This window comes from Pelodiscus sinensis, chromosome 24 (genome assembly GCF_049634645.1).
Source record: "Pelodiscus sinensis isolate JC-2024 chromosome 24, ASM4963464v1, whole genome shotgun sequence".
In the NCBI taxonomy this organism is placed as follows: Eukaryota; Metazoa; Chordata; order Testudines; family Trionychidae; genus Pelodiscus; species Pelodiscus sinensis.
Window position 1 is genome coordinate 9,520,416 of NC_134734.1, and position 27,498 is coordinate 9,547,913.

At 46.1% G+C, this 27,498-nt stretch overlaps 1 protein-coding gene across 6 annotated transcripts in view; it reads right to left on the reverse strand.

The window, feature by feature from the left end:
- DLG4 (discs large MAGUK scaffold protein 4) overlaps positions 1-27,498 on the reverse strand; it is an 81,465-nt gene that overhangs the window by 37,461 nt on the left and 16,506 nt on the right. For 2 of the 6 annotated variants that reach the window (XM_075907635.1, XM_075907632.1), the window contains exon 1: positions 6,172-6,420. The exons of the other annotated variants lie outside the window; for them this stretch is intronic. In XM_075907635.1, coding sequence (XP_075763750.1) covers positions 6,172-6,288 — 117 coding nt within the window. In that variant the 5' untranslated portion in view covers positions 6,289-6,420. Of the gene's footprint in view, positions 1-6,171; positions 6,421-27,498 lie in introns of those variants that run through there. 6 annotated transcript variants of the gene reach the window in all.

Below are 27,498 nucleotides of genomic sequence, written 5' to 3' on the forward strand. Positions count from 1 at the left end.
GCAGGCTCTAGGACCGCGGAGGCCATGGGCGGCGGCGGCGCGGCCGGAAGTGGCGCGCTGGGCGCGCCAGTTCAAAAGAGCGCCGGGGAGCCAGGAGAGGGGGAGGAAGCGGGAGCCGTATTAAACCGGAACACGGGCCGCAGTTGGCCCGCGGGCCGGACTTTGGACATGCCTGGACTAAGGGTATGTCTACACATCAAAGTTATTTTGAAGTAACAGCTCTTATTTTGAAACTAGCCAATTAGCCCGTCATAAGAAGGGATTTTCAGGTCTCTCATCCACGTTGGTCTTCTCTCCTGAGCCTCTGGTCTCTCGCTCCGTCTCTCTCTCTCTCTCTCCTCCTCCTCCTCCTTCCTCCCCCCTCTCTCTCAGCTCTCCTCCGCCTCCTGCCTTTGTTTCTGTCTCTCTCTTTCTCTTCTCCTTCCCCTCCTGCCTCTCACTCGGGGGACCGCGGAGCCCAAACAACTGTTTGGGCTCCGCACTCCCCGTGCTGCATAGGGAGCATGGAGCCCAAACGGTTGCTTGTGCCACTTGCTCCCACACGGCGGCCCAGCTGAGAGGTGCAGAAGTCAGACGAGCGCCACTGCGGGAGGCGAAGAGGGGCGGGGTAGTGATGTTCATGGCCAGGGGGCAGGGCCTGGAGCTGCCGCCTCACCCCCCTTCACCTCCTGCCGTGGCGCTCTGCTGACTTCTGCGCCTCTCAGCCAGGCCGCCGCGGGGGAGCCCAAATGGCCGCTTACTCCGCTTGCTCCCCCCCGGCAGCCCGGCTGAGTGGCTCAGAAGTCAGCTGAGCGCCACGGTGGGAGGTGAAGGACGTGACTCAGGCAACAGCGCCTCCCAGAGGGAACAGCCAGCATTTCAGTGTTACAGAGTCACAGACATTGGGCTTCTATATATATGATAACTTTCCTAGCATCTACACAAGCCAACTGCTATTTTGAAATTAAATTGAAATAGCAGAGAGCTTATTTTGAAATTGGTAAACCTCCTTCCACGAGGAGTAACACCAATTTTGAAATTGCTATTTAAAAATAAGTGCTATGTGCCCTGGTGGCCACTATGGCCTCAGCCAAGAACACTCCTCTCCCTCCCCCCCACTCCAGAGCCCTTAAAGGGGGAGACTCTGGCCACAGTTCCTGTGCTAGCTCCAAGCCTGCCAGCCCAGAGCCAGCAGTCACTGCCCCTGACCCAATGGCCCCAAAACATGAGCCAGCAAGTCACTGACAGCCTTCCCTCCACCGCTCCCCAGAAGCACTCTGCCAGCTCCCAGGAGCCTGCCAGGGCCTGGAGAAGATGGGCACCTTCCTGGTCCAGGATGGAGATCATGGACCTTATTCCGGTTTGGGGGAATGCCCCCAACATCCATGATCTCTGCACTAGACAGGGGAACGTGGCTGTCTATGGCAGGATAGCTGCCAGCCTGGCCACCAAAGTTCACATGAGAACCCAGGAGCAGGTTTGCATGAAAATCAAGTTGGTCTGGCGAAACCCCCAACCCTGAGCCCTGAGCTTCCCCTCCCTCTTCTTCCCCTTGCTTCCCCCTTCCAGCTCCCTCCTCCCAGGTTTCCTCCTCCCCTCTCCCACCCTCTCTCCTCCCCTCTCCCACCTCCTTTCCCCAGTCTCACCAGAGTTTCATTCCCCTCCCCCCCAGTTTTGTTAAATAAAGAGAGTTTGTGTTCATGAAAATACATGTATTTTATTTTACATCAGAAAGGGGGGTTAGGGAGGAGTAAGTGGAAGGACATGAGGGCGGAATGAGGCACAAGCCCCCAGTGGGGCAGACCAGGGAGGCTCTTAGTGCTCCTCAGGGTGAAAGCTCTCCCGCAGGGCCTCCTGGATACTGACAGCCCCCCAATGGACCTCCCGGATGGCAACCTGCAGAAAGTGCAGCCAGGCTCGCAGCAACACATCCACAAGAAGCACCAGAGTACTGAGGGGCAGCTCTGGCTCCATTCTTCAGAGTGCAGTGGTGTCCTGAGTGAGGGCAACCAGAGCATGCAGAGACAAAATGCTTTGCTGTCCCTCACTGAGGTAGGCAAGCAAGCAGGGAAAACTGAGAACCGTGTCCAAGGGGAGTCCCTTTAAGCACAGGCCTCAGATAGCCTCAGGCAGCAGCCACACAAAGTAACTCCTGACCTGATGCCCTGCTGGACCTGGTTCCAGCCGGCCTTAAATGCGATTCAGCAGCCACTCAGTGTGGACATGCTATTTCGAAATGCATTTTGTGTGTAGATGCGTTATTTCAAAATATCTTATTTCGAAATAACTATTTCAAAATAACGCTGTAGTGTAGATGTACCCTAAAAGATTTATTAGCACATAAGTTCTCATGGGAAAAACCCACCTTATCAGATGAATTGGAGTGGGATTTACAGAAGCAGGGGTATATATAAGGAAGAATTGCTTCCTTATATATACCCCTGATTCTGTAACTTCTACTCCAATTCATCTGATGAAATGGGTTTTTCTCATTAAAGCTTATACCCTAATAAATCTGTCAGTTTCTAAGATGCCACAGGACTCCTGGTTGTTTTTTCAGATTCAGACTAACACATCTCCGCCTCTGAGATCTAATTTGTGGACAAGATAATGAAGCCTTGGGCTGTTCCACCCATCATGCCCTCTAGGGGTTCTTAAAGGAAAAGACTTTTAGGGAAAAATCAGCAGAAGCAGAAGCTGTCTTCCAATAACCACTGCAGTAAACTTCATCATGGGTGCCATCCACATCATCTCGTGGGACTCTGGGATCTACCCTAACACTACTGGGTCTGGAAGACCAGAGTGAAGAAAAACACACAAACCCCATTCTCCAAGCTGCAACCCAACTCAAGGATGACCCAACCTAAGGACAATCCAACACGATGACCCAATGTAAGAATGGCCCAATGCAAAGATGACCCAGTGCAAAGACCCAACATGAGCATGACCCAACACACAGACAACCCAATGCTAAGATGACCTACACAAAAACGACCCAACACAAAGACCAAATGCAAAGATTACTCAATCAAGGAAGACCCAATGCAAGGATAACCCAACCCATGGACAATCCAACATAAGGATGGCCCAAAGCAAAGACGAACTAACAGAAAGATAACCCAACGCAAAGACCCAAAACAAAAATGACTCAAGACAACCCCCTATGTCTCCTGGGTCTCCAAAATCTACCTATAACACCATTAGGCCTGCAAGATCACAGTGAAGAAAACCACGCAAACAGACTAGTTGATCCTCTCCCCCAGACTGCCACCAAATTCAAAGATTACTCAATGCAAACAACCAACAAAAAGACAACCCAACACAGAGATGACCCGATGCAACACCCACTGCTATTGCAACCCCAAGATCTCCCATGATACCACTGGGCCTGTGAGATCAGAATGAAGACAGTTGCACAAATACACCAACTGACTCTGCTCCCCAGACTACCACTCAAGGCAAAGGGCATCCGAGAGAAACTGCCAACACATCACTCTGATCCTGAACTGTTCTGATGCAACTGGGCCAAGAGATGGATCCAGCTACCATCACCACCTCCACCGGCTCTGGTTGACTCCCGAAAAACTGGGTCTGTGAAACTTTTTTGCCCTCCTCCCAGCTCGTGTGTCCCTTTCCTTTCCCACCTTATTTCTTCTTTTTCCTCCTCCTCTCCTTTTGCCATCTGTCTAATCAGAGTCTGGCTCAACGGGCCAAGAATGTACACTTGGCAATTCTGTTCTAAGCTGCCACTGGCAGCATGGTCCTAACCAGCCCAACCCTTGCACAAGCTTGACAGGGTTTCAGAGTGACCAGCTGGGCCTGTAACATAAGAATGGACAGTCTCAGTCAGATCAAAGGTCCATCTAGCCCAGTGGTGTGTAACCTTTTTTCATTTGCAACCCCCGCGCTGCAGGGGCCGCCAACAGCCAGGCCCAGCTCCCAGCCAGCCAGATCAAAGTGCTGCGCCATGTGGCTGCCAACAGCCGGGCCCAGCCCCCGGCCAGCCGAATCAAAGCGCTGAGATCCCCCAGGAAGACAGCTGCGACCCCCTTGGAGGTCACAACCCACAGGTTGTGCACCACTGATCTAGCCAAGTATTCTGTCTTCCAACTGTGGCCAATGCCAGATGAGTCAGAGGGAATGAACAGAACAAGGAATCACCGATGTTCCCTCTTATTTTTTTCATCCATGTGTAGAATACCTTTTGTTATGTGCTCCCAAGATATGTGCGGATGTGCACGACCAGTAGAAACACATGCTGCCAGTTGTGGGCACTTTGCTGATTAATAGGACAACATTTGAATCTCTCCTGGGTGGCCATCCAAGTGCTCATCTTACAGAGAACGCTAGTAATCACCCAATGATCCCAATCCTGTCGCCCATTTCCACTTTCTGGCAAACAGAGACTAGGAACATCATCTCTGCTTGTCTTGATAAATAGCCATTGATGGACCTATATCCATGAATGTATCTAGTTCTTTTTTTAACCCTTTTATAGCCTTGGTCTTCACAGCATCCTCTGGCAAGGAGTTCTATAGGTTGACTGTGCTGTGTGAAGAAATGCTGCCTTTTGTTTGTTTAATTCCGGCTACAAGCAAGAAACATTTTCTCTCTTTGCTGACTTTCCCCCCACCCTCCTGTGTGTCTTTGTCTTGTTTTGATCTCACAGGAAATGAGATTGGACTGTAACAGCAGCAGCAACAGTGCCAGCCCAGCTCTATCTTCTGCACTTCCCTCCAAAAGGGCAGTTATTACCATCTTTAATCCCAGCTAAAAGACAGTCGGACAAGAGATTTGTCCGGCTAAAGGGACAGGGAACATGGGATGTCGGTAAAATTAAAACCTTACTTAATGCTCCACATTGCCAGTTTTTCAACTGCTTTCTGAGATCATGAATAAAGGGCATTTGCCTTGAGAATACATAGTCTGGGGTCTCCAGGCCCCCCCTAAACCTTCTTTGCAACTGCGTGGTGGACAGTTTTGGGGTCATGTTAACACCTTTGACTCTTCAGGGCTATTGAGTTCATCCATATTCCCAGTTCACGGTCCCTTGGGTCAGGCACCACACAAAGTAAGTAACAGTTTAACCACACAAAGGACTGGAGGGGAAAACTGTCAAAGCGCACGCAGCAGGTCAGGACAGAACCAGGAATTGGACTTAAAGGTCCTGACCCTCCCCTCCCCAGACTCCCTTCCCTCCCAAAGCCAGGAAGTCTTGGCTCCGAGCCCCCCTGCTCTAACCACTAGACCTCATAATATCCCCAATGCACATGCTACCGATGAGCTGCTCCCCTTCCTTCACACTCTTCCATCTTTGATCTGCTGCCAGATCAGTTGGAGAAGGGGACAGCCTGTAGAAGGAGAAGGGGGGGCTGCAGGTCTGGCATGAGGGGCACAGGCAGAGCTGGGGGGCTCTGATTGGGGATGGTGAGTAGTTTCCCCGCCCCCCACGGCTGAGCTGCCCTCTGTCGTTCTCCACCCAGCTTCACTGGTCTCAGCAGATTAATTCCCCTAATCCCCAGTGTGCGGGCCTCCAGGACAGCCTAAGGACAGCTGAGACTGAACAGGGCTTGGAAACTGCCCTGCCCCCTAAGCCAGCCCCCCAGAAGCCTCCAACCACCACAGACCCCAACCCTGCCCCACTGAGTCCTCCAGCCCCCAGAGACTCCTAACCCAGCCCTACAGACCTTTCTAGCCCCCAAGCCAGTTCCCTCTCCTGCATAACGACTTGTCCCTAACTCAGCCCCACAAAACCTCCAAAACCAGCCCCACAGACCCCTCCAGACCCACCCTGCTCTCCGAGCCCTATAGCCCCCTTCCTCTGTCCCACAGGTCCTGCAGCCCCGCTCCCATCCCAGCACCAGACCCACCTCAGCCGGTACCAGAGACCCAGCCAGACTCGCTGCCCAGCTGGTACCAGAACCGAGCCCAGGACATGCCAGGCCCTTGCCCAATCAGTACTGGATCCGTCTGTGCCAAGCGGACCAACGCCAGACCCCTGGGCTGCACCGGGCCACGCCAGAACCAGACCCCGAACCCACCGGATCAGAATGGCGGTGTCAGCACATCTCCCCGGGGCCATGTGTCACCTCACATTGCCCCCACCGCTCTCCCATCAGCTCACCCCCAGCTACGAATCCCCCCGCACCCTCCCCCTCCCCGACACTGGGTCTAACCGCCCCCCCGCGGTACCTTGCACCCGAACATCAGGGACAGGGTCCGGTTGCTGCAAATCACTTTGCACTGGCACATGACGGGGGGGAAGCAGCCCAGCTTCCTGAAGGGGGGGGACACGCCGTTCAGCCCCATGGCTCTCCCCAGCGCCCCCTATCGCCCCCTCCCCCCCACGCCCGTGCGGGGGGTGGGCCCCCCCCGCATCCCTCCTCCGGCCACCGGCCTCGAACCCTCCTGCCAGCCGGGACGCCGCGTCCTTGGAGTGATCTTCGCCCCCTCCGTCCGGCCGTCCGGCTGCCCCCTCCTTCCTCCGTCTCTCCCCTCCCCTCCTGCTCCATCCCTCCTCCTTCCTCCTCCTCCTCCCGCCCCTCCTTCAGCTCCATCGCTCCCCCTCCCGCTGCTTTCTCTCCCCTTGCCTCCAACTCCTCCCCCTGCTGCTCCATCCCTCCCCTTGCTTCCTCCTGCCTCCTCTCCTTTCCTCCCCATTTCACTTCTCCCCTCACTTCTTTCCTCTGTAGTGGGCAGCGGCTCCCACCTGGCCCCAGGGCAGGGACTGGCTGGGGCAGGAGGGCAGGGAATGAGGCATAGAGCCTTTCCCCTCTAGGGGGCACCGGCTCCCATCCATATGGACTCCAGGGTAAGGGGCAATTTTAAGGGGAATCCCAAATATTTAGGTGCCAGGAAGGCTCCAGATGCCCACACGCTAACTCGGGCCCAGGTATACACACCTGCACACACAAAGCCCAACACAATATACCGCCACCCTGAGATACTCCCACACACAACACATGCACAGACCCCTCCCAACACATCCCTCCTTCCGCGGAGTAGGGCACACAACACCTCCAAGAAGCAGGCTCCTGGAGTTGCATCTAAGGATGCCTGCTCCATCTGATGCTATGCCCCCACAGTTGAGAACCGATGGGTGCTGATCATGGCACCATACTATGCCCCAAAGTGTGGGGTCCTCTCCCAGTTCTCTCCGGCCATAGAATTAGCTGTACATGGCAATGGTGAGTTAATTCCCTGATTACAGAAGGAAATTGCCAGCTGTCACCGTCTATGTGGACACTCTTTGGAAATTCTTCTGCTTTGGAAGTGAATTGCACTAATCCGAATTAATGGGAATGTTGTCCACACAGGCATGTCTTAATTCAGATTAAATGCAAGCCTTTTAAAAACCAGCAACCTTTGAGTCCATCATCACCATTCCCTAGAACCTGAGCCAAAGAAACTATTCCACCAACAGAGACCACCTAATGCAGGGCTACTCAACTTTGGAGGGCCACAATTTAAGTGTGGTTACATATACATGCAAATTTATATGCAAATATATGCAAATATCTTATTTCACACTGATGAGCATGAATACAAAGATTAAGGCAAAATTACACAACATGCAGTCCCCATTTAAGTCAGTTCTGCTGTATTAATCAAATGCAATAGTTACCCAATTTCCATCCATATGACAACATTTTTAATGAGCAATGACAGTCTAGGAATTTAACTACTGAACGCATATCAACTGACGACCGTTATTATTGACTTGCCATTATGGAGCATGTTCCCAATGGAGGCCATGTTCAAAGGATTCCACCCATGGGCACGTGTTGAGTAGTCCTGACCTAATGCATGATGGAGCCACTTCAGGGAAACAAAACTACACCTTGGTTTAGGGCTGCTCACCACTTCTCCTTCCCCCCTACTAAATTCACCAGTCTAATCCACAATTACGTCTGTTTGGTCCCTTAAAGAGGGGGGTAGCCAAAAGAATCTATTTTGTTAACTGGCTATATCAATTAATTCATTAAATTAATGAAAAATTAATCCAGATTAGTAAAAGGTGGGAAAGAAATCCAGATTACTGGAAATAAGTATTTATTCCAAATGAACGGACATTAGACATTTACTCTGGATTCATGGAAGGTGGGAATTTAATTCAAATTATGAGCAGGTGGGAATTGAATCCATATGAATGGAAAGGTGGAAGTAAATCCAGATTAATAGAGAGTGGGAGATGACTCCAGATTAACTGATTGTGGGGCCTTAATCTGGATTATTAAATGATGATAAATGAGATCTAATTATCAGTGGGTGGGAATTGAATCCATATGAACAGAAAGTGGATACTGAATCGTTCAGAATGTCATAACTGAATGCAGATTAAAGGAAGAGTGGAATTTAATCCAGATTAATGGAAAGTGTGGAGTGAATCTGGATCAACAGCAACTGGGGAATTAACCCATATTAACAAAAAATGAGAAAATAATATGGATTATCAGAAGGTTTGAATTTAATCTGGACTAAAACCTGCCCATATGGACAACATTTCCATTATTTGGATTAGTACAATTCACTTCCAAAGCAGAAGAATTTCCAAGTAGTGTCCACATACACAGTGACGACAGGCAATTTCCTCCTGTAATCAGCGAGTTAACACAACATTGCCACGTACAGCTCCTAGCGCAACTGAGCCCTGGTGTGTGAAATTTCCAAAGCTACCATGCCAGAATCAAGAAATCATAATCCTGCAATGGGGGAAGTGGTCTATATGGCCTATCTTGACTTTAGTAAGGCTTTTGATACCATCTTACATGACTGTCTCATAAACAAATGAGGAAAATACAAGCTAATAGAAAGTGGATGAAGAACTGTTTGCAAAACTGATCCCTGAGAGAAGTTATCAATGGGTCATGGTCACACTGGAAAGGCATAACAAGTGGGGTTCTACAGGGAGCAGTTCTGAGTCCAGTTCTGTTCAGTAACTTAATCCATGATTTAAATAATGGCACAGAGAAGACAAAAACTTTGTGGATAATTCCATCTGGGAGGGGTTGCAAGGATTAAAACTCAAAATGATCTGGATTCTGGACAAACTAGAGAAATTGTCCCAGGTAACTAGGATGAAATTCAGTAAAGGCAAATGCAAAGTGTTCCACTTAGGAACAATCAGTTGCACACATACAGAATGGGAAATGATTGATTTGGAAGGAGCACTGTGGAAAGGGATCTTGGGGCCATAATGAACCATAAGCTAAATATGTCAACAGTATGACCGTGTTGCTTTAAAAGAGAGAGAGAGAGAGAGAGAGAGAGAGAGAGCAAACATGATTCTGGGATGCACTAACAGGAGTGTTGTGAGCAAGACTAGAGTTGCCAGGTGTCCAGTTTTCAACCAGACAGTCCAGTATTTGAGCTCTCTGTTTGGAAACAAATTGAGAACATAGAAATGAGAAAATATAAATGTCCGGTATTTTCTAAATAAGATGTAATGTAGATTGTGATGTAATGACAAGTGTGTCCGGTATTTCTGTTGAAACCATCTGGCAACCCTAAGCAAGACACGAGAAGTCATTTTTCCGCACTACTCTGCACTGATTAGGCCTCAGTTGGAGTATTGTGTCCAGTTCTGGGCACCACATTTCAGGAATGATGTGGAGAAATTGGAGAAACACTGGAGAAGAACAAAAATGATGAAAGATCAACAAAACATAACCTATGAACAGTGTTCCCTCTAAGCTGTGCAGCAGCCCAGTTTAACAGGTGATTAATCAACCCTGCCTAGTCAGAGGCCCAGGGCTCAGTGCATGGAGCTGACTGAGTCACCTGAAGGGAACACTGACTATGAGGGAAGATGAACAAATTTGGATTTGATTAGTCTGGAGAAGAGAAGATAGAGAGAGGACATGATAACAGTTTTCAAGTCCATAAAAGGTTGTTACAAGAAGGAGGGAGAAAAATTGTTCTCAACATCTGATGATAGGACAAGGAGCAATGGGCTTAAATTGCAGCAAGGGAGGTTTAGGTTGGATGTTAAGAAAAACTTCCTGTCAGATTGGTTAAGCACTGGAATAAATTGCCACCAGAGGTTGCGAAATCTCCATCATTGGTGGTTTTTAAGAGCAGGTTAGACACACACCTGTCAGGGATGGCCTAGATTGTGCTTGGTCCTACCATAAATGCAGGAGACTGGACCAGATCAGTGTTTCTCAACCAGTGGTACAAATACCCTTAGGGGTACTCGAGAGAAGCCTGGGGGGTACGTCAACACAATTGAAACTTGGAGAAAACTGAATTTTTCTTTTTAAGTTTTACAGTGCTTTATTATTTCTGTATGTTTTACACCCAGAAATTTCATCGCCCGCCTGGCTACGGTTAAGTTGTTTAAACAAATGTGTTGCAACAGTAGAAAAAAATTGTGTGTGTCTGAAAACTGTAGGTAATGGGGGTATTTTTTTAAAGGGGTACTTTATAAAAGGTTGAGAAACACTGCACTAGATGACCTCTCAAGGTCCCTTGAAGTCTCACACTGCTACTATTCTGTCTATTGACAGCTAAACAAAAAAAGGTAGCTAAGGTTCATTAACAAGCCAGGAAAGTATGTGTATATGGGTGAGGTAATGGAGGAAATTAATTTGAGATTGAAAATGAAATGATTATAAACTTTTGGTGAATCAAAAAGTTGGGAAAAAGTCATTTCACAACTGTTTCACCATTTTAATTTTTTTTGTCATTGTTTTGCAAACTTCCAACTAAAGGATCTGATGGGCACAAAGTAAGGCTGACACCAAAAACCTAAACATTTAAAAAATGTCATAAAAACATCCCATCTTTGCAGGGTGTTTAGCAGAATTTTGTATTTTTATTTTATATATATATATATATATATATATTTGCAGATTTTTTTAAATTAATTAATTGACTTTATTTTTGTTGATTTGTTTATTTATTTGTTATTTGTATTTTATTTCCTGTTTGCTGGCTTTCTTTTTGGCTGAATGATTATTTTATGGTTGCAATTTTTTACTGGTGTATTCATTTATTTTTGCCTTCTTTTTCTTTATGTACAGCATTTATTTCTGCAGACCTTTTTACTTTTGCAGAATTTTTTATTTAAGTTCTAATTTCATTTTTAGACACATTTATTTCTCCCATTGTATTTTTGCAGATGTTAAAAACTTATTTTATTTATTTTGTTCTCTTTTTTTACACCTTTTTTTACAGAATTCATGTATTTGGTGGGTTTTTTTTTTGTTTTATTATACTTCCAGATTAAGTCACAACATTTCTATATGTTACATTTTAATTTTTGTTGATTTTTAATGTACTTATTTCATTTTATTTTTGAATTTATTTTGCCGCTTTTATTAAGAAAACCTTTTTATTTTGGCAGATTTCTTGTGCTATTTTTATTTCTTTTCCTTTTGCAGATTCTCCCCTCTCCATGAAATTGTGTCTAGGCTTGGTTTGTTGTCTTTTCTTTTTTACATCCAAAACAATTCAGCTAAACTTAGCCACAAAATCATTCAGCATCAAAGAATCTGTATTTTTCATAGAAAAAGAATTCAGACTAAAAGCTTCAGCTGGCCCTTTGTCACTTAAACTCACTCACTCATCTATATTTCCAGTTAAAAATTGGTTGAGTGGCAAGGGTTGTGGTGGATTTGTCATCACAGGCAAGATTTAAGCCAATTTAAATTTAAATTGTTTACTAAGAGATATGGTTGAGGAATGAATTCATGGAAGTTTTCCTGTTTTGCTCAGGAGATCTGACTAGAAGATGATCACAAAATTTCCATGAAATCTACAAATCAATGAATTTATTTGCATTTTTCCCCATGTAAAACTTGCATAGTGCAACAAGTGCTTTCTTTTAATTTCTTCCCACCTTCTTTTAGGTCCCATTTCCAAGGGAACAGAATGCAATATTGCAGAGTGAACATCTCAATTCTTTTCCTCAACAGTCAAACCATACATTATCTCACTGCTTGTGGCAGAAACCATCTCCCCAAGCAGATGTGCCATCCTTGAAATCACAATCAGGAAAGCTTAGTAGTCCCTAATGAACTTGTTAGTCTTTAAAGTGCCACAGGATTCCTCATTGTTTCAATCAATTTTATGTTTCTAGAATTTCTCTGCTTTGGAGGTGAAGCAAACTCAGCTGAATGCGTGGCCACAGCTACTCAGGTTAATCCAGATTAATTTTCTCCATGAAGACAAAATTTTGGTTCTTCGTGGAAATGACCTTTGCCTTCCAATGTCTAATGTGCTGGGTTAGAATCGAACTGGTCATAGATTCCTTGCATCTTAGATTTTAAGGCCAAAGAGATCAATAGAGAAAACTGGGTCAAACTCTATACTTCAGGACCTACAATGTGGGAGAATTATCTCGCTTGTTTATACAGGGGATCAGAGTAACGGACTAATGGTCCATTGTACTCTGGATATTTATGTATCTATTAAATGTCATTCCTGTAACTTTACACTCAATTTCTCAAGCAGAAAAAAACAACTAAAGTAGAACAGAAAAAGTATATTTTTTTCCAAACCTTCACCTGCTTTTGTGCCTTTAATTCCATGGAAAAGTAGAGGCAAAAGATCAAAGCAAAATGGGATTTTAAATTCACATCTAGGTAACAAAAAAAAATCACCAAAACTATTGTCTTTTTTGGAAAAACAATGTCCCCCCCCCAAAAAAGTGGAAATGTTTGTTTGTTTATTTGTTTATTTGTTGCCTTGGGAAAAATAGTTTATAGTGGCATAGTGCATTTCTGCAAAATAATATTTACCGTGAGGAAAATTTTGATTGTTCCCACAGCAATAGACAACCTCGCCTACTGACACATGCATCAATTGGAAGAGGTAGGTAAATAGATCTTATTTCCTTGCTTCATACCTTAGGCTTCTGAAACTCAGAGAGAAGTTTCACACAAAATACAGGACTATGTAGCACTTTAAAGACTAACAAGATGGTTTATTAGATGATGAGCTTTGGTGGGCCAGACCCACTTCCTCAGATCAAATAGTGGAAGAAAATAGTCACAACCATATATACCAAAGGATACAATTAAAAAAAATGAACACATATGAAAAGGACAAATCACATTTCAGAACAGAAGGGGGATGCAGGGTGGGGGAGAGAGGAAGGTAAATGTCTGTGAGTTAATGATATTAGAGGTGGGGAAAGGTAGATGTCTGTGAGCTAATGGTATTAGAGGTGATAATTGGGGAAGCTATCTTTGTAATGGGTAAGGTAGTTGGGGTCTTTGTTCAGCCCCCCCCCGCGGAGAGTGTCAAATTTTAGCATGAATGACAGTTCAGAGGATTCCCTTTCAAGTGCAGATTTGAAAGTCTTCTGGAGTAGGATGCATGTGATTAGGTCATTGGGGGCTGAACAAAGACCCCAACTACCTTACCCATTACAAAGATAGCTTCCCCAATTATCACCTCTAATACCATTAGCTCACAGACATTTACCTTCCTTTCCCGCCCCCACTGCATCCCCCTTCTGTTCTGAAATGTGATTTGTCCTTTTCATATGTGTTCATTTTTTTTAATTGTATCCTTTGGTATATATGGTTGTGACTATTTTCTTCCACTATTTGATCTGAGGAAGTGGGTCTGGACCACAAAAGCTCATCATCTAATAAACCATCTTGTTAGTCTTTAAAGTGCTACATAGTCCTGTATTTTGTTTCAGCTACACGAGACTAACACGGCTACATTTCTATCACTGTTTCACACAGTGAGTCACGATAAAAATGGGGAGAGAATCCAGGAATCCGGGCTCCCAGCCCCCCATCTCTAATCCACCATCCTCCATTCCTCTCCCAGAGCCGGGTAGAGAACCAAGGAATCAAGACTTTTCAAACCCAAGACAAATATCAATAAAGCTCAAACGCTTCAGAGGGGTAGCCGAGTTAGTCTGTGCAGGAAAAACTTAAAAAACAACAAATGGTCTGATAGCACTTTAAAGACTAACGAAACATGTAGATGATATCATGAGCTTTCGTGGGCACAGCCCACTTCTTCAGATGACAGGCATGTCGTCTGAAGAAGTGGTTGTGCCCACAAAAGCTCATGATACCATCTATCACTAAAGCTGTTTAGTAATAGAGCTGATGTAGCCATCTTAGTCTAGTCTAGCTGAAACAAAAAACAGGACTATGTAGCACTTTAAAGACTAACAAGATGGTTTATTAGGTGATGAGCTTTCGTGGGCCAGACCCACTTCCTCAGATCAAATTGTGGAAGAAAATTGGCATGACCATATATACCAAAGGGATACAATAAAAAAAAGTGAACACATAAAAAGGACAAATCAAATTTCAGAAATGAGGGGGGATGGGGGGGAAGGAAACGTCTGTGAGCTAATGATATTAGAGGTGATAATTGGGGAAGCTATCTTTGAAATGGGTAAGATAATTAGCGTCTTTGTTAAGACCCCGGCGTAGTGTCAAATTTAAGTATGAATGACAGTTCAGAGGTTTCTCTTTCAAGTCTGGTGTTAAAATGCCTTTGAAGCAGTACACAGGTAATCAAGTCATTGAGACAATGCCCTTTCTGGTTGAAATGGCAAGAAACTGCACATCAGTATAACCCAGCTTCAGAAAGAAGGGCTAAGTTAACTCTAAAGATTGCATCTCTGGGGCCAGTCCTGCCTGCCAAGTGAGAGCCCACCTCTCTCCCTTCCCCACAGCGCCCCCTAGCACTGCCCCCATGCCAAACCTGCCTGTCAAGCGAAAGTGACCTCTGCCCTGCTCCCTGTCCCAGAGCACCCTCTAGTGCCACCCTGATGCATTGGTCCTAGTCCTGCCAGCCAAGGGGAAAATCCATTTCTATTGGTTTATCCCACCCACTGGGATTCAGGTTTAAGTTGCCGGATTTGGACTGAGCCGGGAAGAAAACAGGTTTTAGCCATGTGCAAAAATCGCCCTGGAGCCATTTAGCTCTTGGAACAAAAGACAAGCCATAATATATGGCCAGGTACCAAAAGCTGTGATCCAGCCCCACTGACTACGGCCCATTGACCCCAGCTTTGATCTGGCCCTATTACCTTCTATGGAGCAATGTATATTTATACCAGTTGTTACTATGTGTCTGCACAGCGCCGGGCACAAACCGGGCCTTGACCTCAGATGCAGATGGAGGCAGTTGTGCGCTCTGTGACAACACACAGAATTCATAGACACCAACAAATCAAGGCCCGGAGCTTCAAAGGGCAGGAGCGGGTTGATTGAATTCAAACCTTATCTGGTTGGAGGTCTTTGTGATATTGCATGATGTATATGGACTAGTGAGAAATGCCACTCTCTGGTCAGCAAAATTAGCAATAATATATAAGAGAATGCAATAATAAATATGCAGGATAACAGATGAGAGATTGCCAATGTAGCAAAAAAATGCATGCAACTATACATGATCATAAATAGAATACACTACTAAATATTATTGACAAGACATGGCATAATGCAACAATAAATACCAGTGTTCTGAGACTAGAAGGATATGAATAGAAGAGGAACTAACACAATAATAAATGCATGATAATAAGCAGAATACAATCTATTATATATATGAGAGAGTTTCTGTGTCTATGTGTCCATCCATCCATCTGTGAGTCCGTTTGTTCAAGAACTCCTCCTAAACAATACGAGCTAAGACCACCAAATCTGGTAAGGAGCTTTCTCTTATCCTAACCTGAAGTACAGTCAGGGTTTGGTTGTACCAGGAAAATGAGTTTTGCCTGGAATGGGATTGTTTCTCATAAAAGACTAAGGAAGGGGAGTGATAGCAGGGACAGTGATACTCAGGAATGACCAAAGGGGGGCATATGCACCAGTAGGACACTAACCAAGTGTGGGAGGGACTCACCCCATCCTCTGCCCTGAGCTTCACTGGGTAAATCATCTAGTCTAGCTATATATATTAGATACATGCATCTGTCTGTCTGTCCATCAGTCTGTTTGTTCAAGAACTCATAAATGGTAAGAGATTGTATCACCAAATTTGGTATGCAGCTTCCTCTTTCTTCTAACTTAAACCAAGGGCAGGGTTTGGTTGTATTAGGAATGGAATGGAACTGCCTGGAATGGAACTGTTTCCATGGAAAGGAAGGGAGCTGATTGGAGGGAAAGCGATACTGCAGAGTGATCACTGGGGACAGCCACAACAGCAGGAGAGTAGCCAGCTGGGATCAGGGCTTGCCGTTTTGCCAGCCACTGAACCAGGTGAGGCTAAGTCTGGATTACAAACCTCTTTTGAAAGAGCGCGTCTAGACTACAAGCAGATTTTTTTTAAAAGTGAGCCACTTTTTCGAAAGAGAGTCTAGATGCTCTCTTTTGAAAAAGCACAGTTTGCATTCAATAGCACCTTTTTTTGAAAGAGTACTTTCAAAAAAAGGCATTATTCCTCGTAGAATGAGGTTTATGGCAATCGAAAAAACTGCCATGTTCTTTCGATTTACTTTCTAAAGAACAAGGCTGTAGTCTAGACGCAGGTGAAGTTTTTTTGAAAAAAGGTTACTTTTTTTCGTAAAAACCCTGTAGTCTAGACACACCCTGAGTGGCCTCCTGTCCCAAACTCCATCCCTCTGGGCCTTGCTGCAGCGGAGGGAGGTGGGGGGGCCAGGGGAAGAAAGCCAACAGCCTCATCACATCCTGGAGGAACCCCAGCCCATAGCTCCTATCTTCCTCAGGATCTGCACACCCTTCCTCCTCTGGGCCTAGCCCAGAGATTGCCTCTGAGGATGGCCTGTGCGCCCCATCCCGGACCCCTGGACCAGTCCTGAGGAGCATCAACCAGCATGGCTGCCCCCTCCATCCAGGGGAGTGCTGGCCCGATCCCCTGGGACAAGTCAGTGAGTGGGTAGCGCCTAACCCATCCCAAGTCGGTCCTGGGAGAAGTCGGAGGGTGCGGTTCATGGTCCCTGCCACCCTAGGCCAACCCTGGGGAGAAGCCAGTGGCCTCCCCTCCCCTTTCCCCTGACCCTCTTATCCCTCTGCCCACCCTCCCTTGTGCAATCCCACATCCCCAGGACCTGAGCTCATGCATGACCCCCACCCTGACTCCTGCACTCCCAATACCCTCAGCCTCCTGCCCAGTGCTCCACACATCCCTAAGGCCCTGCCCTGACTCCTGCACTCTCACCCACACACCACCAGCCCCCTGTCCTGAAGGATCCAAGAAATGCTGAGTAAATCTTCTAGTAATAAATCTATACTATTATAAAAGGAGAAGTGTCCATCATGCCGTTTGTCACAGAGAACATTTGAAAAGACTTGAGAAGTTTATTGGGGGAGTCCGGCCCCCAGCCCCACCTATAGCCTCATCCCCTATGCTGAGATCCTGCCCTCACCACAGTGAGGGGCGGAGGAAGAGCAGTGTGCCAAGTGCACACATGCCCTCCAACATCACCATGGGGAGGGGAAGTGCACACGCGCCCCAGCATCTCCAGAGCAGTGAGGAGGGAAGAGGACACATGACTCCAACCTGCCCCCCTCCACCCCCAGGAGCAGCAGGGAGGAAGGAGGCCATGTGTATGTCTACTATCACAATGGGATGGGTAATACTAGTATGTATACTAAATGGTAGGATGCACTGACCAATACGAAAGTTAATAGAGAGCAAGAATATTCATACAATAAAAACTGAATGCAATGATAAATCAAATGCAATAATAAACATAGATAACACCCAGCAGAAAGCATTAATAAATATGAATGCTAAGACATAACAGAATGATCAATATCTTGAAAAATGAGCCCAATATTATCAAGAAGTAGCAGAATGAAATAATATGTATGAATACTAATAAATAATGGAATGCATTAATATTATAAATAATAAACAGCAGAATGATAATAATGCATCAGCCTGCTAATAGACTGCTAGAATATTGCATATGTAGCAAAAATTATCATAAATATTATGCAATAATAAACACAGAGCATATTGCAGCATGCAATAATCAATATGCATGTTAATAAATGGTAGATTGCAAAAATATTAAATATAATAAAACTAATTCAATAATAAAGATTTAAAATTAGAATGCAGCAATAAATATTATTAATAATAAATAGTTGATTGAAATAAAAATATAAATGCTATTAGACTAAAATAATATAAACTATAAAAACAACAAAATGCAATAAATGACAATATAATGCAATACAGGTTGAATTGTAATCTAGAATTTTCTAATCTAGAATTTCCTTGTCCAGAAACATCCATTGTCCAGAATGATTTTAGTTAGCTGGATGTCCACTTTTCATGGGTGTGGCCAAGTTTCCCATGGTCCCATAAAGTTTGTTTATAGCCAGTCCTAGCTTTCAGTATTTTGTGCTGTTATTTAATTCTAAGTTACCCCTGAATGTCCTCTAACAGCCCACTAAACAGTGGAAGTGTTGGTAATGCTGCTAGACAATATTGACCTCCCGTGGTCCAGAAAATTTCTCGTTCAGAACCGGTCAGGTCCTGAGGGTTCCAGACTAGAGAGGTTTAAACTGTAGTAAATATTGACAGAAAATAGCAGGATGCAATAAACAGTATGAGTGCTAATAAAAAAGGGTATGTCTACACTACAGCGCTAGTTCGAACTAATTTAGTTCGAATTAGTTAATTCGAACTAAGCTAATTCGAACTAACGCATCTAGAACTAAAAACTAGGGCTTAAGGATGGCCGGAAGCAGTGCCGGCAGGGCATCAGAGGAGGACTTAGAGCGTGGAGATGCTGTCTCAGGCTAGCCGAGGGCTGCGCTTAAAGGGTCCCGACCCCCACCCCAGACAGACAGTTCTAAGGGGTGCCCCGCTTGCAAAGAAGTTCTGGCTTGGAGTGCCCGGAGTACCCACACGGGGCACATCACACCACTCGGCAATCAGACCGGCTGCACTTGCCGCAGGCTGCCATCTGGGGAGAGGGGGCAATCGGGGGGCTGCAGGAGAGCTTCCACCCCGAGAAGCCCGCAGAGCCAGCCCAGTCATCCCCATCGGGGGCTCGTACCCCATTCCTCCCTCACCTCCTTCCACTTACCCTTCCCTAGCCCCCCTTCTTATTGATGTACAAAATAAAGATAACGTTTCTTCCAACATTGACTCTGTCTTTATTGAACAAAACTGGGGGAGACTGGGAAAAGGAGGTGGGAGAGGGGAAGAGAAAGGCTGGGAGAGGGGAGGGCAACTAACATGATCAGGGGTTGGGAACAGGTCCCAGATGAAGAGAGGCTACAGCGACTGGGACTGTTCAGCTTAGAAAAGAGGAGACGGAGGGGGGACAGGATAGAGGTCTCTAAAAGCAGGGGTTGGGTGGAGAGGGTGCATTCAGAAAAGTTCTTCATGAGTTCCCATAAAGAAGGACTAGAGGACACCAAAGGAAAGGAAAGGGTAGCAGGCTTCAAACTAGTAAGAGAAAGTTGTTCTTCACAAAGCAAAGAGTTAACCTGCGGAACTCCTTGCTGCAGGAGGCTGTGAAGGCTACAACTAGAACAGAGTTTAAAGGGAAGTGAGATCAAGTCATGGAGGTTGGGTCCATGGAGTAGTCTTATCCAGGGGGTAGGAGTGGTGTCCCTGCCCAAAGTTTGTGGAAGGCTGGAGAGGGATGGCACGAGACAAATGGCTTGGTCACTGTCTTCGGTCCATCCCCTCCAAGGTCCCTAGTGTTGGCCGCTGTCGGCAGACAGGCTACTGGGCTAGATGGACCTTTGGTCTGACCCAGGACGGCCATTGTAAGCTCAGGGCTCAGGGTCGGGGGTCTCAGTGGACCCCCTTGATTTTCATGCACACCTGCTCCTGGGTGGCCAGGCTGGCAGCTCTCCTGCCCTAGACGGCCACTTTCCTGTGCCTAGTGCGGAGATCGTGGACGAGGTCCACAATGTCCGCACTAGCCCAGGAAGGTGCCCGCCTCTTGCGGTCCAGGGCAAGCTCCCGGGAGCCGCCAGCCTGGTCCCAGGAAGAGGGGGTGGGCTGGGGGACATCGGGTGGGTGGCTCTGTGCCGTGCCAGGTGCAGGGTCTGCCGGCTGGGTGCTGGCAGGCTTGCACCTGGCACGGGCACCGTAGCCAGCCCGTGCCCCTTTAAGGGGTCCGGGGCCGGGAGGGGGGCATAGAGTTTCCCTGGTGTTGGCCAGAGTGGCCACCAGGGAAACCTGGGGAGGGCTAGCCTCCCACTAGTTCGAATTAAGGGGCTACACACCCCTTAATTCGAACTAGTAAATTCGAACTAGGCTTAATCCTCGTAAAATGAGGTTTTCCTAGTTCGAACTAAGCGCTCCGCTAGTTCGATTCAAATTCGAACTAGCGGAGCGCTAGTGTAGCGGCTATGAATGTTAGTTCGAACTAACGTCCGTTAGTTCGAACTAACATTGTAGTGTAGACATACCCTTAGGGTAGGGCTACACTAGCCACCCTAGTTCGAACTAGGGTGGCTAATGTAGTCATTCGAACTTGAAAATGAAGCCCGGGATTAAAATATCCTGGGCTTTATTTGCATGTTCCCGGGCGCTGCCATTTTTAAATGCCCGGTAGTTTGGACTCCCTGCCCGCAGCTACACGCTGCACGGGCTAGGTTGTTCGAATTAAAGCTCCTAATTCTTACTACCATTACTCCTCATTGCAGGAGGAGTAACGGTAGTTCAAATTAGGAGCTTTAATTCAAACTACCTAGCCCGTGCCGCATGTAGTCGCGGGCAGGGAGTCCGAACTACTGGGCATTTAAAAATGGCAGCGCCCGGGAACATACAAATAAAGCCCGGGATATTTTAATCCCGGGCTTCATTTGCAAGTTCGAATGACTACATTAACCACCCTACTTTGAACTAGGGTGGCAGTGTAGACATACATTCAGAGATTGCAAGAATATTAAATATAGTAAAACAGAATGCAATAATAAATAGACTGCATACATAAATATTATTGATAAATAGCAGGCTGAAATAGTAAACATGAACACTAATAAATAATAGATATAAAGAATATCAAATATGACAAATGCAATAATAAATAAATGGCTAACAAGATGCATTGATACATATTATTGATAATTAATAGCAGAATGCATATGTGAATATTAACACGGATGGAAACAGAGCTAGGAAAAATATTTTGGCTCAACTTATTTAGCTCAAAATACAGACTTTGCTATATCATAAAGTTTTGAAAATTCCTGTTGGCTTTACCTGATGGTTTCAGAAAGCAAAAGTAAACAGATTCCGATCAACTTGAAACACTTTGGTTTTTCACTTTTATCCCATTTTTCTTCAATTGTTTTAATTTAAAAAAAATAATTAAACTCTCTTGCAATTGAATCATTTCAACAAAAATATTTCAAAAGATCGCTTTCTGATCCACAGATAATTGGGAATAATTTCAAAAATGTTTTGATTTTTCAGCATTCCCAAAGTAAACCCAAAAATCCTTTGTCTACCTATTTCTGGTGGAGAATATATACCTCGAAGAGCCCATCTGGGACACTGAGACCAGTCCCTGTCTATCACATCTAATGTCCCCCACAAATAATTTGACCAAACTGCATCCTTGAACCATGTTGTACAGCTATTGGAATGCTTTAACACAGCGGTTCTCAGCCAGGGGTATACAGAGATCTTCAGGAGTTTCAACTCATCTAGCTGTTTGCTTACTTTTGCAACAGGCTACATACAAAGCACTAGTGAAGTCAGTGCCAACTCAAATTTCACACAATGACTTGTTTAGACCACTCTGTACTCCATACACTGCAACATAAGTGTATTTGTGTATAATCCAATTGATTTTTCTTATAATGCTACAGCAAAAGTGAGAAACACTTCTCAATCATAGTGTGCTGTGACACTTTTGTATTCTTATGCCTGATTTTGTACGCAAGCACTTTTGAAGTGAGGTACAACTTGGCCAGTACACAAGATATAGCAGCCACTGGAAATGAGTACAGCCACATGGAAAGCCTTCTTGGATGTTTTGAAACATTTTTGTCACTGCCAGCATCCATTGTTAGCTAGCTCCGCAGATACTGATCATGACATCTGGACAAGGATGAAAGCACAAGGATAAATACTATTTATCATAAAAAGTGCCAAGCACCAGGTAGCTTTATGTCTATTCTGGCAAAATATGCACAAAGAAATCTGAATGTGTGAATAAATATGATGAGCACAATTGCAAGTAATAGGACTAAGGCAATTATGAGATTCCATCAAAGGCAATCACAATTATTGCTAATCAATAGAAGGAGCCAATAATACATTTTGTCAAACAGATCAATAAATATTGCTTGTCTGTCTGTTTGTTCAATAATTTCTCCTAAACAGTAAGAGTGCGGGCCATCAAATTCAGTATACAGTTTCCTCATCTTCTAATTTAAAGCAAGGCCAGGGTTTGATTGTACCAGGAAAACAGGATGTGCCTGGAATAAGACTGCTTCTGATAAAACCCCACAGAAAAGAAAGAATCACCAGACAGGTAGAAAGGGCTGGCTGGGGCTGTGTCCCCTCCCCTGTCCAGCACTGTGAGAGACTCCCATCCTCCTAGGTACCCTGTAGATAGAGTGAGAGGCTGAAGCTCTCCCTCCCCCCAATTAATACAGGAATGTTGCTGGCTGTTCCCCTTCATCAGGGAGCAAGGGGAAAGTGCACAGTTTGCTGCATTCCTCACTCTAGCTGGGAAGATGACAAGAGTTTATAGGGATGAAGGCAAAAAATACACTTGATGGAATTCTCATTTTAAAAAGTTTACTAAAAACAGTTAAACAGAAAAAAATTAACAATCCCTTTATTTAAGAAATCCAAAAAAAATTAACTTAATAAAAATAACACTATTTTTGAAAACCACAATCATTTCAATAACGCATGTACATTTTTCTTTTATTAAAAAAAACATAATTGAGTTAAGGATCTGAGCAATGCTGGGTAAATGTGCTAGTAAAATAATACATTTTATGTATTATCAATAGGAGAATGAAATAATATACAGTAACTAGGGGTATGTCTACACTACAAAGTTAATTCGAACTAATGGACGTTAGTTCGAATTAACTTTGATAGGCGCTACACTAGCGCTCCGCTAGTTCGAACTTAATTCATACTAGCGGAGCGCTTAGTTCGAATTCGGTAAACCTCATTTTACGAGGACTAAGCCTAGTTCGAACTTACTAGTTCGAATTAAGGGCTGTGTAACCCCTTAATTCGAACTAGTGGGAGGCTAGCCCTCCCCAGCTTTCCCTGGTGGCCACTCTGGGCACCACCAGGGAAACTCTACTGCCCCTCTCCCGGCCCCGGAGCCCTTAAAGGGGCACGGGTTGGCTACGGTGCCCGTGCCAGGTGCAAGCCTGCCAGCACCCAGCCAGCAGACCCTGCACCTGGCACGCCATGAGCCAGCCACCCGATGCCCCCCAGCCCTCCGCCTCTTCCCGGGACCAGGTTGGTGGCTCTCGGGAGCCTGGCCAGGACCGCAAGAGGTGGGCACCCACCTGGTCTAGTGCAGACATCGTGGACCTCATCCACGAACTCCGCACTAGGCACAGGAAAGTGGCCGTCTAGAGCAGGAGAGCTGCCAGCCTGGCCACCCAGGAGCAGGTTTGCATGAAAATCAAGGTGGTCCACTGAGACCCCCAGACCCTGAGCCCTGAGCTTAGAATGGCCGTACTGGGTCAGACCAAAGGTCCATCTAGTCCAGTAGCCTGTCTCCCAGCAGCAGCCAACCCTAGGTACCCTGGAGGGGATGGACCAAAGACAGTGACCAAGCCATTTGTCTTGTACCATCCATCTCCAGCCTTCCACAAACAGAGGCCAGGGACACCATTTCTACCCCCTGGCTAATACCACTCCATGGACCCAACCTCCATGACTTGATCTAACTTCTCTTTAAACTCTGTTCTAGTTCTAGCCTTCACAGCTTCCTGCAGCAAGGAGTTCCACAGGTTGACTCTTTGCTTTGTGAAGAAGAACTTTCTGTTACTAGTTTGAAGCCTGCTACCCATTCCTTTCCTTTGGTGTCCTCTAGTCATTCTATTATGGGAACTAATGGAGAACTTTTCTTTATGCACCCCCTCCACACCACTCTTGCTTTTATAGACCTCTATCATATCCCCCCTCCGTCTCCTCTTCTCTAAGCTGAAAACTCCCAGTCTCTTAGCCTCTCTCCATATGGGACCTGTTCCAAACCCCTGATCATTTTAGTTGCCCTCCCCTCTCCCAGCCTCTCTCTTCCCCTCTCCCACCTCTTTTTCCCAGTCTCCCCCAGTTTTGTTCAATAAAGAGAGATTCTATTTTTGAACACACATTTTCTTTATTTTGTACATCAGGAAGGGGGGCTAGGGAAGGGTAAGTGGAAGGAGGTGAGGGAGGAATGGGGTACGAGCCCCCGATGGAGAGGACTGGGGTGGCTCTGCGGGCTCCTCGGGGTGGAAGTTCTCCTGCAGCCCCCCGATTGCCCCCTCCCCCCGGATGGCAGCTGATGGCCGAGTGCTGTGATGTTCCGCGTGTGGGCACTCAGGGCACTCCAAGCCAGGACTGCTTTGCGAGCGGGGAACCCTGAGAACTGTCTGTCCGGGGTGGGGGTCTGGTCCCTTTAAGCACAGCCCTCGGCTAGCCTGAGACAGCAGCTCCACGCTCTAAGTCCTCATCTGATGTCCTGCCGGCACTGCTTCCAGCCATCCTTAACCTCTGTTCAGGGTCCACTCTGTGTGGACATGCTAGTTTGAATTAGCAAATCGCTAATTCGAACTAGTTTTTAAGCCTAGCTGCGCTAATTCGAATTAGCTTAGTTCGAATTAACTAAATTAGTTCGAATTAGCGCTGTAGTGTAGACATACCCTAGAAGATTTACCTGGCATTGCTCAGGTCCTTAACTCAAATTCATTTTTTTTCTTCATTTCAAGCGTTACTCTGGGGTGGGGCTGGGGATTAGGGGGTTCAGGATGCAGGTTGCTTCAGGGAGAGAAGGCATCTCCCAGCCCTCTCTCACTGCAGCAGCTTGGGGCCAGATAAGAAGCACCTCTCTATGGCCACTACAGCTGCAGTGAGCCCAGTTGGGGGAGGAGTGCATGGTCCCCAGCTGAGAGACAAAGGGACACATTGACAAACAGGCGCACACACAAACAGACAAACTCTTTAAGTTAGGAGAAGAGGAAACCTCAGACCAAATTTGATGGTCCTAGTTCTTACTGTTTAGAGGGAGTTCTTGAACAAATTGACTCACAGACAGACAGATGCACATTTTTAAAATATACAGCTAGATTAGAAGATTTACCAGGTGTTGCTCTCATCCTTAATTCAAATAAGTTTTGTTTTTCTTCATTTCAATTATAGTTTTGGGATGGGTCTGGGGACGAGGGCTTCAGTATGCAGGCTGCCCAGAGGAGAGAGGACAACCCCAGCCATCTCTCATCACAACAGCTTGAGGCCAGGAGAGAAGAGCCTCTTCATGGCCATGACAGCTGCAGAGGGCACAGCTGGGGAAGTGGTGCATGTTCCCCAACTGGGGGACAGACACACACACACACACACACACACACACAGATGCACAAACTCTCTGAGATATATAGTAGGTAGCTGTCTCTTTCTCTACCTCTGCCCCCTGCTAGCTCAATGGGGTTATAGCTGTCTCTGGCCCCTTGCTACCCTCCTGTGATCATTCTGCAGAGTAACTGTCCCTCCTGCCAGACCCCTCCCTTTCCATTTTATGAGAAACAATCGAATTGCATACTGTGACAAAGTGGGGATTGTATTCACTCTGTTCGCTTTGTTATGCTGCATGTGATTTCTACTGTCCTGCAATAACTCCCTGAGTGTGCCTCAGATTCCCTAGATGGGAATTTCAGTGTGATAGTTTCCCACACATACACAATGGCTGATATTTTCTGTAACCTGAGTCTGGGAAGGGGATGTAACTAGGTGAAACCTGTTGCCTGAAAAGCTGGACACAGGCCGGCCCAGATGCAAGGCTAGTTGGAGGGGCAGGGTGGGCTTCTGAGTGGGTGAGATAGTCTTGGTGGCTTAGGGTGTGAAAATGGGAACCAGGACCCTTAGCCCTGAGCCCCCTCTCCCCAAGATGGATGGTGCAGGCTGCTTCTGATTACTGTGCTGACAAGTCTGTTCTATGCTGTGTCCCTGTTGACTAATAAACCTTCTGTTTCTACCTGCTGTCTGAGAGTCACAGCTGACTGCGGATGGGTATGTAGGACCTGGTGACTCCACAGGACTTGGTGACACACACACATTCCATTTTCCTGGCACAACCAAACCCTGACCTTGCTTTAAGTTATGAGAAGAGGAAGCTGCCTACCAAATTTGGTGATCCTAGCTCTTTCCGTTTAGGAGGAGTTCTTGAACAAACGGACTCACAGATGGACAGACAGACAGATGCACATTTCTAAAATATATAGTAAGAAGAAGAAGATAACTAATGGAAGTCAATAAAATGTTATCAATCAGAAATAACTGAATGCAACCAATTATTATAAACAGAAGACCACAGGGATTATTAATCATAGTACATAGGAAGTAATCATATTTATTCATAATAGCTTGCCGCATTCAGTAAAACGGTTATTGATAACACAGCAGAATCTGTACATTGTTATGCACAATAAGGAACAGGAGAGTGGAAGAATGCACATTATTGATCCCGAAAAGCAGAAGGCAAAGAGAAATTGCTGATAATTGCAAAATGCAAAGCTAAATTGTGCCAATGATAGAATGCAATAATTATTAGTAGTGAGCCCAAAATGGATAAATAAATATTACTCCTAATAAAGAAAATCAACCACTTTTATTGCAGAACCTATTCAACGGTGTGCAACCCAAAATATTGCCCATAACGCAAACCGAAGGCCTTGGTTTATCTAAATTACTCAGTGCCATCCGGCACTCATTAAGCGCTGCGGTCAGACGAGGAATTGGCACGAGCCACCTGATCACAGAGTTCTCTGTCAGAAAGCAGCATTAGCCAGTGGGCCATGCTGGCCCAGTTTGATTCCAAGACAGGGCCTGATGGATCCCTTAGGGTCGGGGTGCATGACACAGAACCCGAGTGGGTCTGGGAGACAGTGAACAGACACAAGTGTGAAAAATCAGGACCCGGGGGCTGGGCATAGGTGCCTATATTAGACAAAATCCCTGACAGCGGGACACTCCCTATAGTATAATATCTGGACGTCTGCTTGCCCCACTCCAGTAGGGGGCGCTTCAAAGGATTCTGCGAGCCAAAGGGGCAGGGTAATGAGGGGTGTTTAGGGTGCCAGTCCCACTCTCTTCTCCTGAGAAACCTGCCCCCCAATATTGACCAATGAAATGCCATGACGGCAAGCCCTCCAATACAGATCCATCTAGCATATGGACTGCCCCTCGGGGCATGGGGCTGAGCTATAATGGGAATGGGGGAGGGCTGCAGCTTAAGGCAGGAGGTCAAGGGACTAGGGCTTAGTGGTGGCGGGAGGTGGTCCCTGGAAGGCTGGGATACAATGGGAGACAATGGAGTGTCTAAGGGACTAGGGACACAGCTGAGAGGATCGAGGGGTGAGGGATGCAGTGCGGGAACATGGGGCAGGGATGCAGTAGGGCAACCTGGGAGGGCTG